General features: G+C 45.3%; 1 protein-coding gene across 1 annotated transcript in view; it reads left to right on the top strand.

Annotated features, from left to right (window-relative positions):
- Nucleotides 1–19,695, top strand: part of LOC149367133 (ferric reductase 1-like) — a 56,213-nt gene that overhangs the window by 16,713 nt on the left and 19,805 nt on the right. Inside the window, exons 5-11 of the mRNA XM_089554365.1 lie at nt 3,995–4,207; nt 7,187–7,282; nt 9,167–9,329; nt 10,857–10,967; nt 14,572–14,687; nt 16,782–16,868; nt 18,622–18,678. Coding sequence (XP_089410491.1) covers nt 3,995–4,207; nt 7,187–7,282; nt 9,167–9,329; nt 10,857–10,967; nt 14,572–14,687; nt 16,782–16,868; nt 18,622–18,678 — 843 coding nt within the window. The remainder of the gene's footprint in view (nt 1–3,994; nt 4,208–7,186; nt 7,283–9,166; nt 9,330–10,856; nt 10,968–14,571; nt 14,688–16,781; nt 16,869–18,621; nt 18,679–19,695) is intronic.

Raw genomic sequence — 19,695 nt, 5'->3', positions numbered from 1 at the left:
AGAAAAACAGCATAAAAGATTTTTTCCGTTTATTTCCTGGAGGTGCTGCGAGCTGTTTCTTCCAGGAGGAACAGCATCACGAATTCGCCTGTTGCCGCGAATTCGGGTTTTTACAGTATAAAAGCAGGAAAAATCTTGTACATCGGTCCCTGCTACACCTGGCTTATCTTAGTGCATTTCGGTAGTAGCCTATTCACTTATGCAAAAACTTATCTTATCGTAGCTCTCCACTTAACGGAACTCCTATCTATTCTTTTAGGTTATCATCCACGCTTGCAAATCTCTACGCCAGTTCCTATTAATAAGTGTGTTTCTGAAAGCTAGCTTTTATCATCTTCAACAGCAGTAGCCTGACTGCGCCCATTGCAGGGCAAAGGCCTCTCCCGTGTCTCTCCTATTAACCCTGTTCTTTGCCAGCTGCGCCCACCGTATCCCAGCAAACTTCTTAATCTCATCCGCCCACATAACTTTCTGCCGCCCCCTGCTACGCTTGCCTCCTCTTGGAATCCAACCCTTTACCCTCAATGACCAGCGGTTATCTTGCCTTCGCATTACACGTGCCCATCAACATCCTCATTGCGTTTACCCCGTTTCACGAAGTTCGGCGTCCACACGGCAATGCATGCATTGATGTCATTAATCGTAATTCACAGCGCAGCTGTTATTGTCCGTTATAGTGTCGCTGGTGGTGGTGGTGGTGTAGCTAATCACTGGACTACCCATGCACGTGTCTCACGCTACTTTCACTCTCTTCGAGTGGGGGCGTGCTGATCCATGAATACGTGACAACACGTGCTACCTATTTCCCGCCATCGGTGACCACTCCGTGCACGCAGGCCGTCCGGAGAAAAACCTTCTTTCTGTGAGCGGTCGCACTTGGAAGCACCTCCGGAACGCCTGGTGCAAGTATTTGAAAAGTTAAAGTACTTACAGAGAAAGGCGCGGTAGCTGTCACACAACGGATGGAGAGCTGGACATTAAAGGGAAGTAGGTGCTTAAGGAAGGGGGTCAAAGGGGCATGATTACGGCACTCGGTAATGCGTTATTACAGCGCCGCGGTGAGAAAAATGACTGGATAATAACGAAACTTGGTAATAGTAATCGTAAACACATCGGCGGCGATGAGACTTCGCTACGCATCCGTCAAGATGCAGAATCAGAAGCGCACGCCTACGTCGACAAGATGCAGCTTTGAAATACGCCTTAATGACTCAGTTACATAAATAATACCTTAATTAGAAGAAAACATTGTATATGAATCGGAGATGTCAACCACTTCAGCTGCGCTGGGATAGCGCATCACCCTGTGTCATGAAAATGCCGCGTGAACTTTTCGCTAATTTGGTTTCGATATACTTTTTAGTGTGGTTGTAATTATATGATACACTTGTCTGCTGAAGCCATATGGCTGCCAGGCACCGCTAACGGACCCTGGCGGCAGCTGCTAGGAGCAGAGCGATCGAGGTTTATCACAAAACCTATAGGCGCCACGCAGGTCTCGATTTACGAACTGGAGCAATTCAAAAACGTGAGGTCGGTTTTATTTGTGTTGTTTTTTTGCGTAGCAATGAGTCGGCGCCACTCCTACAATAAAAAAAGAAATCCTGTACAAACTATGAGCTGCACGGTACTATAGCAATGGAGGAATGATTACAATGCAAAAGAAGAAAAGGAAGCACGACTTCAGAGGCAGCTAGCGCCGAGAAGTGCACGTTAGAAGCGGTAACTAACAACCGAGGTTCCTTAGGAAAGAATACGGTGCTGCGAAAATGAGCATGTGCTGTCCATTTCTCTACCTTAAGTCCTTTCTCCAACGTTCCAACTTTTCTTCTCTAAAATGCCTCACCAAGCGGCCGAAAACTTCACCCTGTGAGATTTTACTTTCAACATTCGTTTAACCAGTGCTTTTACGCTTCAAAACGGAAGACAACGTACCCGATTTTTTAGAACAAGAGAATATTATTGTGACGTAACATTAAGCGTAGAGGATATCCTGTACCAGGGCCACGAAAACCAACTGATGCTTCTGCTGGAGAGAGGCTAACCAGGCGTGCCAATTTGAGGGGAATGATATTGGCAATGGTGAGGATGAATGGCAACGGGTCAGGAAAAAAGGGAATGTTCCAGATCAGCGTAGTTTTTGGGTCATCTGGGGGATGTAGGCTAGGCCTGAAGACGGTAGAGGAAAGAACGCTCACAGGTAAGGAGTGCATTAGTGTGGATTGATGTGCCAAAGAATGCGAAAATTGGGGTTGGTAAGAGATTAGTCAGGGACCGGAGAGGTAAGAAGAGATCCTCTAGTGTTGTCATAGTGAAGATTCATTTCGTCTCATATTAGTGTCTCGTGTTGGTGGATAAGGCCAGGGGATCCAATGTGTCAAGTGTAGAAGCTCTGGGGCGAGGCGATGCATCATCTCATCTTTTCGAATACTAGCGCGACCAAGAATCCACCACAGTACGACTGTGCAGGGACAGTGTTCGATGAGAGCTTCTCTAGCAGCTACAGGAGCACTTATGAATTGTTATTGTTGATACATTAGGAACAAGGAGCTCACGTCTTAAAAATACCACGTTTAAAGTCGCGGCGCAGTATCCGAAGCAGACAGTCATTCGAGGCGACTTGAAACAGAAAAAGCCTTTTTTGATAACTGGCGAGCGCTTTTAAAGGGTCGCCACAAGGGCGAGAGGGGGGGTGTGATCTGGCGAGATGCGATTGCGACACAGCACCGTGCATACGTGCATTCTATGTTTAAAATGTTCAAGAAGTGAAAATACGACTAGAGAGTTTTAGTACTGCGCGCTTTGCGTAATTGCGTGCATAGCGGAATAGCGGGTCCAGAGTGCGCATGCGCAGAACGCTAAAGGGAAAATAGCGGTAGCGTACGCACGCAATTTTCAGAATTTAGCGTTGCGGCAGTTGCGGCTTTTGCGCCCTTAGCGTGGAAACATGGCGGCGTCCATCCAAGCTTGCTTCGCCCGCTTCAGCCGAATCAGCAGTCCTTGCGATTCCCGTCGGCATGCTTACCAGCAACTGCTGGTGTTTTTGCTTTTCGCTAGACTTGTCTTGCTTCGACGACAAAGTTTAAGCTGCAATTCAGCCCAGTTTTTCTGATACGATCTCAATTCTGGAGCGTTCAAGCTTAATGGGACCTCAAACTACACTGCTACCGTCTGCAACTGCTCGGAACCTAAACAAACGTCCGGAACGAAACACAAATAGATTTCGAGCTTTTTCGGGATGTTCTATGTACTTAAATGATGTATCAGATTTATTTCTATTAATTTTACAAAAGTTTTTGGGACATTAGACGCCATGTGATGAAAAATATTCTTGCTCGAATGGTTTGTTGTTAACATTGCCTTGACTAGATGGCGCCACCGTTGTACGTTTTTATTTCACTTTATTTCAATTTCTGGATCATTCTGCCGGAGAAAATAAGCGCTGCTGTAATAATTGGCTCAAAAGGCTCTGAAATATTATATTTTGGCAAGTTACCGGCAGTGGCGACCATTTTAGAAGGATCTTTCGCCTCCATGTAAAGCAGATCGCGTTTAACGTTTCCGGAACGCAATACTAAAACTGTCTTTGGGGATAAGTTGCTTGCGGCACGCTAACGTAATTTCCCTTAGGTACGCTATCATTCTAACGCTATGCTAAAACTCTGTACTGTGTTTTATTTCCCTATTCATCGACTTCTTTGGATATTCAGTGTGAATGGTAAAAACGCGGCTTCGCTCAAAGCATCCCAAATGCGTCACCCGTCCGGAAGCCGTAATGATAATCGAACCACGTCGTTAAGAACAGAGGTAGCAGATAGAACAGCATGTGCCCATAATGCGTGATTAACGCCGTCCTGGAAATTTATTTCCGTAATCGATCAGGGTACGCTCCTGAAATCGGCCTTCCTTTCTTGAAGAAGAAACTAAACCCTGGACCGGGGACTTGTGCTCTGTTTCAGCTGAAATGTCCTGAACTGCTTCCCCTTCCTTGCAGGGTGGGGCCGCCGGCGGCAGCACAGTGTACAAGGAGTGCGGTGTGAGCACGGGTTGCTTCGGCTATCCCCCGGGATGCATCGCTACAAGCAACTGCCTCATGTTGGTCAGCTACCAGTTGCAGGACGACGGCTACCACTTCGAGCTGGTTAGCGGCCCGATGACCAAGGACAAGTTCTGGATCGCCGCCGGCATTTCCGAAACCGATAAGATGGTGCGTCTCTGAACGACTTCCAATCAGTCAATCAATCAATCAATCAATCAACCAATCAATCAATCAATCAATCAATCAATCAATCAGCCAATCAGTTAATCTATCAATAAGTCTGTCTATTTTCTATGTTTTGATCAATTTATCCCTCTATAGACGAGTCATTAAACAAATCAAGCAGTCAGTCATGAAATTTATCACTCATTCTCTCAATCTATAAACCAACCAAAAGCATTTAGCTAACCATTCAGTCATTTCTTAGGACAATCAAGTGATCAGTCAGTCACCGCTGCAATAAAAAAATTAGTTGATCATAAGTCAACCTCGACGTGCAGTATGCCGTGTGTACATTATTCAAATTCATGATCACTCAAGTGATATTGAATTATGGTCCTGCTCGACAGGCAATGTAAAAATGTATTTTAGTGAAGCAAATCATACAACCTCAGAGTCGAAGTAACCGACTCCAAATTTATTCAGTTCTGCTCAAAGATGACGGCAAATGTGGTGTCTCTCTTGTTTTCAACGAAATAGTCGAAATCGAGATTTTCAAAGACTTTGTTGTCTATATCTACTATACAAAGAATGCGTCAGTTCTGACCTTGTTCATTTCAAAATTTCTTCGATCCTTATAGGCGTTTAGAAAGCGCCGATAGTAGGTGCACAATTTAAAACTTCTCCGGACAGACTGCAGCGTGGTAACGGTCCTCTTCTGGTAAATTGGTTTCTGAGGGAAGGAAATGGACGCAGTATCTGTCTCACATATCTCGGCGGACACCTGAACCGCGCCGCAAGGAAAGGGAGGATGGCGGGAGTGAAAGAGGGAAGGGAGAAAGAGGTGCCGTCGTGGAGGTCTCCGGAATAATTTCGACCACCTGGGGATCTTTAACGTGCAGTAACACCGCACAGGACGCACTACGTCGTTGCTAACAACGCGTCTTCTACGAACAACTCTTCGTATGCGACATCAGAGTACAAAAAAGAGCCCCAGGTGGTCGAAATTTCTGGAGCTCTCCACTGCGGCGTCCCTCATAGTCTGATCGCTTCTCGGCTTTTTGACTAAGATCAAAGTGTAAAGTGTGGCCGGTTTGGAACGTTAAACCCCAATAAATCAAATAAACCAATCGTAAGCGAATCCGCCCTTTCTGTGCTTGTGAGTGAGTCCAGACGACTTGATAGCGTCTCCTGCTGCCTCTGTAGGGATTCTTTGAAGGTCCTCGCACACTGCAATGGCGTTATGGCACATGTGAGATGTTGCCACTTAAAGACTGCCAAGGCCATGTGAATCACTCGCTGAAAACTTGTAGTTGGGTAACAAGATTCAAAAGGCATCACATGGAACGTCAAGTGGCCGCCTGGCAAGATGAAGGCGGTTTTCTTTGTATCCCTATCGCCTTTATCGGCCTGCGCGAAGCAGCTGTTGACAGCTATCTATGAGAAGTACTTCATGTCGCAGAGTAGGTCCAGTTTGTCGTCAGCGTTTAGGAGGGTGTACACACCTTCCTTCGCTATCTAGTTCAGCGACGGCAATCAGTAGTCTGAAAGATTACCACCTTTATTATCCTCCCCCCCCCCCCCCCCCAAAAAAAAAAAGTGGCATTCACGGGTTCTTTGACAATGCAATGGCCTCATCCCGCGTCACTTCTTCGACTTAATTCCTGACAGCCACGTGCTCGGTCACGTCCAGCATTCTCAGGTAAAAATTTTGAAGATTTAAAAACTGTAAGCGGCATAGAAATATTTAAGGTAATGGTCCATTCTTCCGACATGTAGCAGAATCTTTCGTTTATAGCTTTTCCATAGCTCGCACACAACAGTTAAAACAGCCATAGAAAACCAATAAGGAACGCGTTTGACGATAGCAAAAACGTTATTTACAAAACAATGCGAGCCTGGCAACTAGAGATCTGCGGATGCATTTATTGTTATAGTGTAATCTTGCATTATATGAAAACATTATATGAAAACTATTCAGTGAAGAGAATAGTTTTCTCTGTACTTCGAAATAAAAATCGGTGTATAGTCAGCGCCCATGTGTGTCCTTGAATGTTCCTTCTGTATCGTCCCTGCGCTGTCCCCTAACCAGGCATTTTAATGCCTGACGGAAGTCCCAGCCCCCCCATGTACACAATCGACAGCAAACGCAGAAAACTACTGAATGATCAAAGTTAAACAACCAATTGTACTAACAATGTACTGAGGTCGCACCCTCACATAACCAGTAGCCATCTATAAAAAGCAGAAATATTTAACAGAATAAGCAGAGACTACTAAATTTCGAAATGTATACAGTTAGTAAATGCAAAGCAGTTAGCATACTTGTGCTAAAATAAAAACAAAAAATAATTGTTAGTCTCTAAAGCAGAATGCAATAAAGGAGAGCAAGCCTTAAGAAGCCAAACTTCACAATAAGTTGAAGAGTTTAGTCCAACGAGAGCGGTTGCATCAATTAAGTTGCACTGAAATAAAAGAAAAATATGACCCTAATCACGAATATTTTCTCAATCAGCAATATTTCTCTAACCTGTTTTTTGAACACCTGCTTAGAACGCTCATAGTTAACAATTTCAGCGAATTTGTTCAATATACCTACTGATTGGAAAGCAGACAATTGTCTCCCAATTCGTTCTTATTTTAGGTGTCAGTCGTTTGGCGTGTCTGAAGTTATACCTACCGCCGCTGTGGCTCAGTGGTTATAGCACTCGGCTGCTGACTCGAGAGACACGGGTTCGACCCGGCCTCGGCGTTAGAATTTCCATGGAGGCAAAATTCTAGAGGCCCTTGTACTGTGCAATGTCAGTGGCCATTAAAGAACCCCAGGTGGTTGAAATTCAGGAGCCCTCCACCACGGCGACCCTCATAGCCTGAGTCGCTTTGGGACTTACCCCCTCAAGTCATAAAGCATAAAACAGCTGAGCCGGTCAAATGTATTACGAGCAAGCTAAGCGTGCCGGTATTTTCTTGGCGCTTTCATTTTTCCAGGACTCCACGAGCGTAGTGGACTGCCTCAAGCTGGGCGACCAGACCGCGGTTCGGGAGTCTTGGAACGAGGGCACAAGTAATGTCGTGTTGGACAAGGTGAGAGGCTGGCGCTTCGTAGCTGAACGCAACACTCCGTTTTATAATCCGTTAGTACTGGTGCTTCCTCGACACAGCAGGAATATGAACTGCTTCAGAAACGGTATAAGAAGTTAAAACGGCAACCTTATCGCAATCACACCAATGTCCTTGCCTGGCCTGCCCATACAAACATATGGGTGCACTAAAAAAGAAGATATTTTTGAAACTAAGCCAAAAATCTAAGTCATCTTTCCAGCCCGGGCGCTTGTGAGTGTTTCGGAAACAAACCTGTCTGGTCAGTTAGCGAGAAAAACTCAAAAGCGACCTCTCATCGCTTCACTAAATAGCGCAGACTTGACTCGCACGGCATTCAATTATCCCTGCCCTCTGCGAGCAATGTTATGCTCACTGCACCACTGTACGACCGATGCGCTGCACCATTGCTTCAGATGCACCTGTGATCACTACTGCGAAAGCATTACTTGGCTATGCCGATGATTTCGTGTCTGCAAAATGTGTCGGCAGCGATTTCTGCGTTCGTGTGAGAGTTAAACAAAAAAGAATGATTGTGCGTGATAGAGGATGATGTGAGGATGATGCACGTCAAAATTTGGTCGATGTGGAATAATTAGTTAATTAACTAGAGCCAAAAATGCCACTTAGACGTCAAAATAGTATCGAACGTCGATATAGTGTGAGGACGTGAAAACAATACTGGACGTCAAAACTGCGGCAAAAAACGCAACCACGTGACAGAAGATGATAAAATGTCGTTGTACACCAGATTTGATTGATCTGAAATTTTTACTTAATTACAGGCCAAAAGGTAATTTAGAAGTCAAAATAGCCCCGGGCGTATATAGTGCGAGGACGTGAAAATAGCGCTAGACGTGAAATTTGGAACAAGTAAACAGAAAGGCAAAAACAGTCAAAAGAGAGAAAAATAGACAAAAAGAGAAGCAAACATTCTAAAGTGAAGCACAGAGACGAGACGGGTGTGAAGGAGGCATCAATGCTTTCGCATTCTCTCAATGCGGGTCGCCTCAGTTATTTTTATTTCTTTACTTATTTATTTCCAAATACTGGTAGCCCTTGCAGGCTGTTACAGGGTGGGAATGGTATAATAAATCAGTACAAAGCAGTTCCAGCTCGTTTACAAAAGTTCCAAGTGAACAAGTTTTGTTGAATACGTGTGGGTCAAGGTTATTCCATTCTATAATTGTTTTAGGCAGAAACCAAAAGTTATAACCAACTCTCGGCATGTATGACATAACGAAAAGTTATAACCAACTCTCGGCATGTATGACATAACTTAAGGCCGCCACGGTGGCTCAGTGGTTATGGTGCTCGGCTGCTGACCCGAAATACGCGGGTTCGATCCCGGCCGCGGCAGTTGAATTTCTTTGGAGGAGAAATTTAGAGGCCCGTGTACTGTGCGATGTCAGTGCACGTTAAAGAACACCAGGTCCACCGCTCCACTACGGCGTCTCTCATAGCCTTAGTCGTTTGGGATGTTAAACCCCATAAAACCAAAACCAAACCATGACATAACTTCGAAGGGATGGTTAGTACACGATGACAGTCTTCCGGGTGGTCGCAAGTACAAGCTGGAATCCAGATTGAACATATTGTGATAAAGCTCATAAACAACTTTGGCCTAGCAATTTTTCTGCGAATAGCCAATGTTGGTAACTGTGCTCGTAAAAGAAGTTCTGATACGGACTGCGTTCTTTGGTAAGACGAAAATATAAACCTTACTGCCAATCTTTGAACACATTCAACCTTTTCTACAAGATATTTAGAACGTTTTCTACAAGATATGCATAACGTAGATATAACGTTTTTTCTTGAATGGAACTATGGTTTCATGCTCGCGTCTTCCATGGTTCCTCCCGTGCGCAGACTACTGAGGGCATCACATTCGGCAAGCACGAATTCAACGACGGCGTGCTGAAATGCACCTGGGTGAGGAATGCCGTGACGACCGTGAAGGGAAAGACCTTTGACCTCGCCACGAACAAGTACTTTGTGCTCCTGGCCACGGGCGACATCGGGACCACGGACGGTGAACCTTGTTCCTTCTTCTCCTCTCAGAAACACTATCGTTGCAGAGTGCGCCACGGAAGTAGGTGGAAGGATGGTTCGACAGGATGCCGGCAAGCTATCTCAGGAGACTGAAGATGTGATTAAGAAACGCCAAAACATGAGGACGTCCATGTCCACAGACAGAATAGAGATAGCGGAGCTATCGAAGTTAATAAATAAGCGCAAGGTAGCCGACATAAGGAAGTTTAACATGGAGAAAATCGAGCATGCTCTAAACAACAGAGATACCCTAAAAGAAATGAAGAGAAAATTAGTTATAGGTAAAAACCAGATGTATGCGCTAAGAGACAAATAGGGCAATGTCACTAGCAATATGGATAAGATAGTTAAAGAAGCCGAAGAGTTTTACACAGCTCTGTACATTAGCGAATGAGAATGTCACTGAGAGAGGCAGTCGAGCACAGCAATCGAACATCCCGTCAGTAACGAAGGAGGAAGTAATGAAAGCTTTAGGAGCAATGCAAAGGGGGGAAAGCAGCTGGTGCGCAAACTAAGCTGCGTCCTTCTGGCACCAATCCCAGCTCCGAACACCATAGCCTGCCAAGGTGGCTCTTGCTACCATGTTCACGCGGGCGTTCATGTCACTGCGCTCTAACGAACATGTCTAAACGGACATACAGGTGAACTGCCACTGTTGTGAGCGATCTGTCGAAAGAATTGCGCTTCAGAGTACCGCTGCACTCATGGGAAAGTGCGAATTGGGTTCCGGCTCTCTAACGTTGTGACAGAACATGTCTCTGACATGTCTCTCAAAGAACATGTCATAACCGTTCTTTGGTTCTTTTTTTATGAAATGATAGCTCCCACGTAGATCAGAAGTGGTATAGCAGTACTTAATGTGCAACATTTTGCTGTAGATAGGTTTGTACTAAGTGACCTTCCCAGTTTTAAAAGACTGTACCTAACGGGGACAGAAGTGGTATACTCCACGCGGCGGGAGCCGGACCAACGGAAAACTGCATTGCAACGTCATCTACAGGCGGCATCTGCGATCGAGACAGCCAATGCGTGACCTTTATTATCAGTAGGCATGTCGCTTGGCTCGTTTCAATGTTTCGTAATTTAGCTCGCCAAAATGCCGCAGTTTTGCGTTGCTCCAGCTCCCGCCGCGTGAAGTATACCACTTTTGTCCCCGATAGTAGCTAACGGACATTTACAGTTGCTGGCCGAACAATATGGACCACACCTCCGCTTTCAGCTTTTTCTGTGGCGTTGCTTAAGGAAAATATAAATTTTTTGTGTTTTTTTTTCCTCAAGGAAAAATGTAAGCATTACTTGTATATGCATAAAACGTCCATAACTTTTCGCAAGACAACGCGTCAGAGGTCGACTTTGACTGCCGCAGCATGGTTCATACTGATCTGTCCGCGACTGTACATTCACGAACAAAGGTTTGCTGGATGTGGATCTCCGTATTAAGAAAAATGCGTGGCATCAAATCAGCATGCATTCTTTTGTACTCCCGTCTTACCTCCCAAACTTGCAGACAAGAGTTATCATGGGGCGGACAAAGGAGTTTCGTCGGAGCCATTGGCGCTGGGCGAGAAACGATTGGCGAAAGCGGCCTCGGAGAGAAACCCTCTCATCCTCGTTCACGGTGAGTGTCTCTGCATCCGTTGCGATCGCCTGTCTTAGGCTCATGTTGAAGCGAAAAGCTTCACTAGTCTCGTCAACACCGGGTCTGGCCTATGCTCCGTGATCAATTTTAGCCACAGCTGCGCATGCGCGAAACCGAGGGACGTCACGCGGAGCGCAGGTGGCCGCTCCTGCCGGAGCCGTCGTCTGAGCGTCGCCGCTTCTCCTCCTCGCCACCGTTTTACCCTTCGCCGCTGCTGCGCGGTCGCAGTCCCAAGAGGAGAAAGTTCTTTCGCAAGGCGTTGCGAGAACGCGTGAGCGGCGGCGGCGGCCATAGAAGAGGCGGCCATCCTTGCCACCGTTTGACCTTTCGCGGCAACCGTGCGCAGTGCACATTTCATAGGAAGGGTATATAAGGCGCGCTTAGAACAACGCAGAGAGCTATGGAAAGGAAAATGATAGGTGCAACGTTAAGATATCGGAAGAGGGTGGAGTGGGTGAGGGAACAAATGCGGGTTAATGACATCTTAGTTGAAATCAAGAGGAAGAAATGGGCTTGGGCAGGGCACGTAATGCGAAGGCAAGATAACCGCTGGTCCTTAAGGGGGTAACGGAGTGGATTCCAAGAGAAGGCAAGCGTAGCAGGGGACGGCAGAAAGTTAGGTAGGCGGATGAGATTAAGAAGTTTGCGGGGATACAGTGGCGTCAACTGACAAGGGACAGGGTTAATTGCAGAGACATGGGAGAGGCCTTTGCCCTGCAGTAGGTGTAGTCAGGCTGATGATGAAGGCGCGCTTGCCCATAGAACAGGCGCAGACACTCGCCATGGAAGAAGAAGAAGCAACAGTCGGACGGCACAGAAACACCGATCCAGAAGTGGTAGCTTAGAAGTTGGCTGAAAAGCAGCGAGAGATTTTCGCTTATCCAGTCTTAACCTTAGCTAAGCCACAGCCAATTTTTTAGCTGCTTGTCGTTTACTCCTAGTTAAGTTTTTCTCGTAAAATGTCGGAATGGCCGGTCGGTCTGGCCGAATACTCGTCGCGAGCGACGAATAACGATTTCACGTTGGTCTATGATCGTATGCGGTTAGCAGTACGAAGGGCTGTGTAAAGGCAGCCGAGACTGAGACTCGGCGCGCCCCTTCCTCCGCTCTTTGTTTCCAGCGGGTTTTAATTCCTTCGATAATTGGGCGGAGCTTTAGTAAACCTGCTCTCACTCAATTTCGACCAATACTGGTGCAATGGCACTGTACATACAAGTGGGTAGAGCCCAGTGCTCGCCACAGCCCGGCTCAGCGGACCGCGCACTTTTCCTGGAACATGCAACCTATCGAGGCGCCAGTAAAGCAGAACTCGAGCGCTTAGCTTGACAGTCGGGTGGTTTCAGAAGTCGCCGACCTTATTGACCCCCCCCCCCCCCCCCCCCCCTTGAGAACTCATCTCTTTTCAATGGAAAACGGTCGTCGGTCATTTGCGACCCTGACAAGCTGTTCGCGTTCTTGCTCCCCATTTCCCGCGGCCTTGGACAGCGTGCGAAGCGCGCGACGCGCTGTCATCATTCTGAGCCCCTCCAGACTTCCAACGGACACGGTAGTTACCTGTGAAAGGGGGAAAGGAGCCACCGGCGCCGTTAGGCTTCTAACTTAAGATTCTTCTTATTTTCGCTGACTTTACACTTTCATTATCAAAGGTTACTGAAAACGATACCAGCTGGCATGAATCGAAACTTACTCAAGCGTGTCAGAAAGAGTGCCAGAACAGAAGTATACATAGTTGGTCCATGTTGAGGAATCCCCTATGCTGGAGTAGATTTGTAATAAGGGAGTGATTACGCACTGACATCCACCCAAGCGCCCCCATACGGCAGCGAAGGAAAGATACACAGCTTTCACAGAAACTTCATAATTAGAAAAAAAAATTGCAGCGGCTTAGCTCGGCTATGCCAGGATATATGTAGCGAAAGCGAGCGCAACGACGAGGTAAGCGGTGTTACGTCATACCAAACGGCGGCGGCGGCTCCGCGGCGAGGCGCGCGGTGTGACGTCATGCCAGATGGCGCGGTGAGCGCGCGGCGTCCGCCAGCTGCCAACCTCAGTAATTGGCAGTGTGAACCGAGCAACTTATATAATCACGAGCAAAGAACTTGAACACTTTAACAGAAGTATTTATCCCAAGGGGTTCGATTTCATTCTGTGTGGCTCGTTATGCGTCGCCAGCGTTTCAAATCTGTTCAAGGATAAATGAAGTCTCGTGCTCATCCATTAGGAAGGGCTTTTAAAGATGTTGCAACAGCGCCACTTCACGGCTCAGAGGAAAGTGCTCTGGACCCTTGACTTTAATGAGAGGCTATGTAGCTTTGTGTTTTGTTTAAGCAGTTGCCAATGACTATGGTTGTTTGATGCCGGCGAGGCACTGACAATTTGTAGATAAATCGAAAAAAAAGCTAAGCGAACACGACTCTTCACAACTTTGAATGTTTGTATCGGGCGCTGAAAGTTAGCACGTGACATTCTTGATCGCCTGGCTGGCGCCTAAAGAAGTATCGGCCGTATGAAAACCGAATTCACGAAGCTATAATACAGAATGTGTCCGCCGGACTTTCAAAATATCTAACTCATTATCATACTAACGCGGAACTCTTGACCTATTTATGAAACTGTTTTCAATCAGATTTATCGCTTTCGTTTCTTACAGTATATCCATCAGCAGAAATTACATGTAGAAATTCCTGATAACAACTCAGTAGGAAACGAACTTCGAAAACACAGAAAGTTTCTTACTAAAGTTCGAACAAATATATGGCAAACAAACACTAATTTACCAAGTTCCCTCGGTTCTCAGTAGGTTCAAACAGGGCATTGACTTTTATGTCAGCAATGCTACATTTAAAAGAATCATTAAACAATACCTAATTGCCAACAATGTTGGATTCTGTTCCTTCTGAAACTTCCTTCGGATGACTTTGTTTGTGAGTGACAGTAGGGCCTCGATCCACCCAAGGCTGCAGTTATTATTGCATGCATGCTATTCATCTTGCTTGTATATATCTACATGTGGTTATGTTGGTAATTTGACTCTCGTTGTATAGTTTGTGTTCCGGCAGCTCTTGCGTGTGTACATTTCTACACATGTATGTACTTATTGTGCTGTGATGTATTTTTTGCTTCTATTATTTCACTCGTATTCTCTGTCAAACTGTTAGGATGCCGAGACCTCGTCAAGCTTTTCAGCCTTTTGTCTCGGCTGCCTCTTTATGTAGAAAGAAAAAATAAAAAATAAAGAAGACTATTGCTCTTCGAGGGCGTAAGGTAGAATGTCGGGTATCGAGATCTCCGATAATCAACTGCTAAATTGGGGATTAAACCCACAGATATGCGCTGACTGGTGTTTTAGAAAGGAAGCAGTCACCGCCGCAGCGATGAAAGATACATCAGGTTGCAGGAAATGTATGCTTTGGCATGTAAACTGTGCATAACAGACACAGGCGAACAGATGTAAGCAAGCGTCACATTTTTGGCAACATTGTGCGGTCTTTGAACTCTATCTTGGAAATCTTCAAGTATTCTCACTTTTAATGCACTTAAATTTGCATTAATTCATTTTAATGCATTTAAAATTTTTCTTCAGGAAACTTGATGATCTTGGGTTGGCTGTACCTAGTGGGCCTTGCCATCATGATCGCCCGCCATTTCAAGCCTGCCTGGGAAGGCTCACTCATCTTGGGCGACAAGGTCTGGTTCGCTGTAAGTACATCACCATCGTGCATTTTCAAAACTCCTATACATTTCACTCACATGTCAAAGTGGCCTCCTTTTCCAGTCGCTATGAAACATTAATTCGATAGCTTTTAGGTTGTCGCCTAAAAAAAAATCCGGCTCTTCTGTCACGAAACTCTGACTGGTGGAGAGAGGTCACGTGTCACAGTGACGTCATCACAACCTGCCCATTGTGCAGGTGGCAACGTTCCCATCGGACTGTGAGCAAACTATTACCCTGGTAACTGGCAGTTAAATTAATGATTGGTCGAGTGAGGTCACATGATCTTGTGACGTCATCACAACTAGCCGCCATGACACGTGGCAGCCTGCCCACCAGGTTATGAGCTATATGCTCCGTGGCACGCGGCAGTGAAATTAAAGAGATTAAGTGCAACGGTCATCTGCCCAGAGTGGCTTGCGCATGCGCCTTACGGAAGCTCGAGAAGAGCAATCTTAGTCTTACAAGCCCTACCGGTAGCTGTGTTTGGAATAGCCACCTGCCAGTGCAGAGGCGCGTCGCTTAACAGCTGCATTGCTAGAAAGCTGTCTAGGATACGAAAGATTTGATGGAGAACTGACGTAGCATGAAAGCCTCTAAGCACATAGACTCAACAGAAGTGGCACAGCCGTCGAAGCTAATCAATAAGTGCAAAGTACTCGACGAAAGGGGTTCAACTAAAACTGAGGACCACGCAGCGAGCTCTGAAAAGAAAAATGGTCGGTGTACCTTTAAGAGATAAGAAGCAGGCGGAGTGGGTCACGGAATAGATGCAGGTTAATGACATCGCAGTGCAAATCAAAGAGAAATGGGTTTGGACAGGGCATATGTTTCGAAGGCAATACAACCCATGGTCCTTAAGGGTAACGGAGTGGATTCCAAGAGAAGGCAAGCGTACCAGGGGCCGGCAGAAAGTTAGGTGGGCGGATGGGATCAAGATGTTTGCCGGGGATACGGTGGCCGCAACTGGCGCAGGACAGGGTTAATTGGAGACATGGGAGAGGCCTCGGTTACGCAGTGAGTGTAGTCAGGCTGATGATGATGATGATGATGCTGACGATGAATTTTTAGAATTGTCGTGGGGTTTACCACAAGTCTTAGTCAGTTACTTCGAACGAGCTTTGTAGCTATATTTAGTTTACTAGAAAGCACCTGTTCGCTTTCCGCCTGAGTTGCAGTTTCACTGCACCCCGTCCCTCGAGGCTTATTTTCTTCGAGCTGCTGGCGTATATTAGAGAAATGCGTAAAGCACAATAAGCAGAACTTTTTGCTGGGCTAGTTGGTTCATTGTGATAAGAGTGAAAACAGCGCGAAAGAAGCCCGAAGGCGAAACGAAGGAGGGACAGGAAAGAGCGCTGAACTGGCACCTGAATTTTGTTGAGCGAAACTCGGACAATATATTCCTTTCACAATTTCATTTCGTCAGTTTTTATCGGTTTTATCTTTCTTACCCGCTATTGATGTTTTATCCGTTTTTATGGGTCTTTACACCTTGTTACTTTCACTGTTCATAGTCATCAAGTGTGTCTCTTTTTCTTATCATCCCTTGTTTGATTCAGTTGACGTTTAGCTTGTTCACCCTGTTATGTTTTTATCGCTTTTATGGCTCTTTACACCATGTGACGTTGACTGCATCTGATTATCTTTGCCACTGCCTTCCCATATATTGTCCGAGTTTCGCTCAATAAAATTCAGTTGTCAGTAATCAGCGCTCTTTCCTGTCCCTTCTTCGTTTCACCTTCGGGCTTCTTTCGCGCTGTTTTCACTCTTTTCATAAAGCAGAATATTTGTCCAGGATAACCCAATCTAGAAACAAACAGCTCGTTAAATTGTGCGGTGCTGTCCACAACACCTCATTAGAAAAGAAAGTAGTGAGTATTCACATCTGCGATCGACGATGTTCCGGTTGTGGATAGCATCCTAGTTATACATCAATGTTTCCTTACACGTGGCTGAACGCGTTTCAATTCGTATGGTTAATGAATTTAGTTATATGCAAGCACGTTGCCGCTGCTGCGTGCCAGATTCGCGCGAATTTGGCCAAAGGTGCGGAATTATTGCAGGAATTTTTCTGATTGCAGCTTCACAGATGTCTGATGGTGACCGCCATGACATTTGTGATCGTGAGCGTCTCGGCCATATTCTACACAACTGGAGGCTGGAGCTACGTGAGTGACTCCAGTTTGGTTCTCCTTTTCGTGGACACAGCAGGCAAGGCAGCTGTCGAAGCTTCATAAAAAAATTTCGTAACAAACTTAAAGAAGCACGTGCGAAAGTAGGACTTAAGATCGATGTCCTTGGTAACCTCTTCTTGCCACACTTCCACTCTAGTAAAGGAAACGATAAGCGACATTTCTTACTGTAATTATTTGTTTACTTACCAGAAAGACTCGGTGTTCATTGTGACCGATTTCACGACGTCTGCGGTGGAGTGTTGCAAAAATGTCTCCTAACGACTTTCCCACCAGCTGAAATTCACTTTTCTTGATCATAACTATCGAAACACTCATATTCGAGTGTTTTACTCCCTACATAGAAAAATAAATGTTGTCTCAGACACAAAACAGTGATATTTCTTGAACGGTGTATTAGTACTGCTTGCAAATGCTTCGAATATTTTTTCATCGCGTATACGCCAACATATAAACTGTAGTACGATTCCATGCATACATTCGTCTCATGTACAACATTCTCGGACAAAAATTTTGAAATTAGTAAAATTGTACGATATTTTTACAATATTATTGAAGGTAGTGATTCGTTGTTCTGATATGTACCAAAATCTTTCTATTCAAGTGTTTCCATCGATTGCATCGAACAGTTAAGACTGCCATAGAAAACCAAAGGGGAAAGCTTTTGATGTTAACAAAAACGCTAATCGGAAAAAAATGCAACACTGCCGTTGGGAGATCTGCCGGTATATTGATTGTTATAGTGAAATCTTGCATTATATAAAAAAATTGAATTCAGAAATGGGTTCTCGCTGAAAAATTATTTTGTTCATAATTGTTTGGTATGAAACGATGAGGGCTGGACGCAGTGCGTGCCCAATGGTTCTAAAATGGTTGGAGTTGGTTGTAGATGCAAACAACAAAGTACACTGAATGTTTGTGCAATTCGACTGCTTTTCTAAATGGGGTATTAATATACCATAAAGCGGAGACCTCACTTGGTTCAAATTGGACGCGTTGCAAGGTATGTTGAGCGCAGTAATTCAGTCGCCGCCTATTACTATGGTACAAATATGCACTATGGTTCTCTGCCAAGCAAACACGTGCTTTCACTTGTGCTTGTGCTTTCACTTCATACTAACCGTGATAGCATGTGCTCTGCAGGGAAGGCACAGTTAGGCAGCATCTACTTAGGAGGCTGGTTGCAGGCTTCAATATTTTTTTCTTCTCTTCAACTAAAATTTACTCTGAATAAAACCTCTGTATTAAAAATTTCTAGATAAAAAATGAAGTTTGTGAGTATTACGAGCCCTCTCCAGGATGTTTGTTTAGAGGGCCTTGATCCTAAATTAAGGTCTAAATCTCAGGATTAAGTCATTTTTGCGAACTTTTGAGGTAATTTGCCTAAAGAGTGCTCTAACAATTTGTTTTTTTTTAACACAAGTTAAAGAAACAGGTGAAAGCAGAAAACAATCATTGTGGTTTAAGCGTTAACGACGCTTGTGTGAAAAATTGCTGAAACCGCCATAACTTTTTACTCTTTAATGAACCAAGAAAATGACGAAAATTTTCTGCATGGCTTGAGCACACTTCAGTCTGTTCATTGTCCACGGCATTGTCACCATCTCGCGACAATATTGCGCAGCGCGTAGCGTGACATTGTGCAGAACCTCGTCATTCGAAGTGGCATGTAAAGTGAGTTGAAACAAGGCACCCTTCAGTCACACTTTCACTTTCTGATCTCCCACAGAGCGGGAACCCACATCCAATCCTGGGTATAACATCCGTGGTCCTGGGGATCTTCCAGGTAAGCACTCGTCTTTTTAGCACGAAGAAGGTTTTCTGCAACAGCTCAGAGTTTTATTGCAGCCACTGAGATGCAATGTTAAAACGTCTTACCTTTCGCTTTCATCCACGATTTTTCCAATGGAAAAATTGTAGAGGTACTGCAGTGAGTTCATTTATTACCATGATTGCATTAATTAAAATTCCTGTCAGAAGCAAAATCCACCATCCGGTGTGATGAAGTTCGCTGATTGGGCGAGAGAAGTCACGTGACCTTGTGACATGATCAGAACCTGCCCACTGGGACGGGTGGCAAGCGGGCCACCGCATTGTGTGCAAGTGGCCTGTTGTGGTAGGTGGGGAATTAAATTGATGATTGGACTAGAGATATCATGTCACTTTGTGACGTCATCACATCCTTCCCACCCGGTTCAGAACAACCTAGTTTCTAGACAGCAACCTATAAAGCATTAGAGTTCACGCAAAAGGTGACCCGGAGTGTTCGGTGTCACGAAATTCGCTCATTAGCCGGGAGCAGGATACCCGCTGATATGGCAGTCCTAATATGGAGGTTGCTGGACCGACAATGGCAAAGAAGCTGACGCAAACATAGAGGTTACAGCAGAAACTCGTACAAATTTGAAATCTAATGGTACCGCATTCTACTCTATCGGTAATTTAAAAGGTCAAGTAAAACTCTAGTTTGGTCGAGTTGGCTCATGTTGAAAGAAAAAAAACTGGTAATGGCGCATGAAATGAGGACACGGGAGGCACACAAAAGACAGAACTTACGCCAACTTGCAACTGGGGTTTATTGCACCAAGCCTGCCTTTTGTACTACAGCCAAGCCGTATCAACAAAGACATCAACGTTGTCCATATCAATCTGCAATTCATGCGAACACTGGCAACACAGTATCGCTGATCACCACAGAATCTACCCTAAACAGAGCTTGGGATGCCAACTTCTTTTCTGGCCAGCGGAAACAATAACATCAACCAAAGCAAAAGAAGGCACTGGGGCATTTCTCACGCGGTTT

Source organism: Amblyomma mixtum, chromosome 1 (genome assembly GCF_055824585.1).
Source record: "Amblyomma mixtum isolate Tamu chromosome 1, ASM5582458v1, whole genome shotgun sequence".
Taxonomy (NCBI): Eukaryota; Metazoa; Arthropoda; class Arachnida; order Ixodida; family Ixodidae; genus Amblyomma; species Amblyomma mixtum.
The sequence above is the reverse complement of the archived record's forward strand: the minus strand, read 5'-3'. Positions and strand labels throughout refer to the sequence as shown.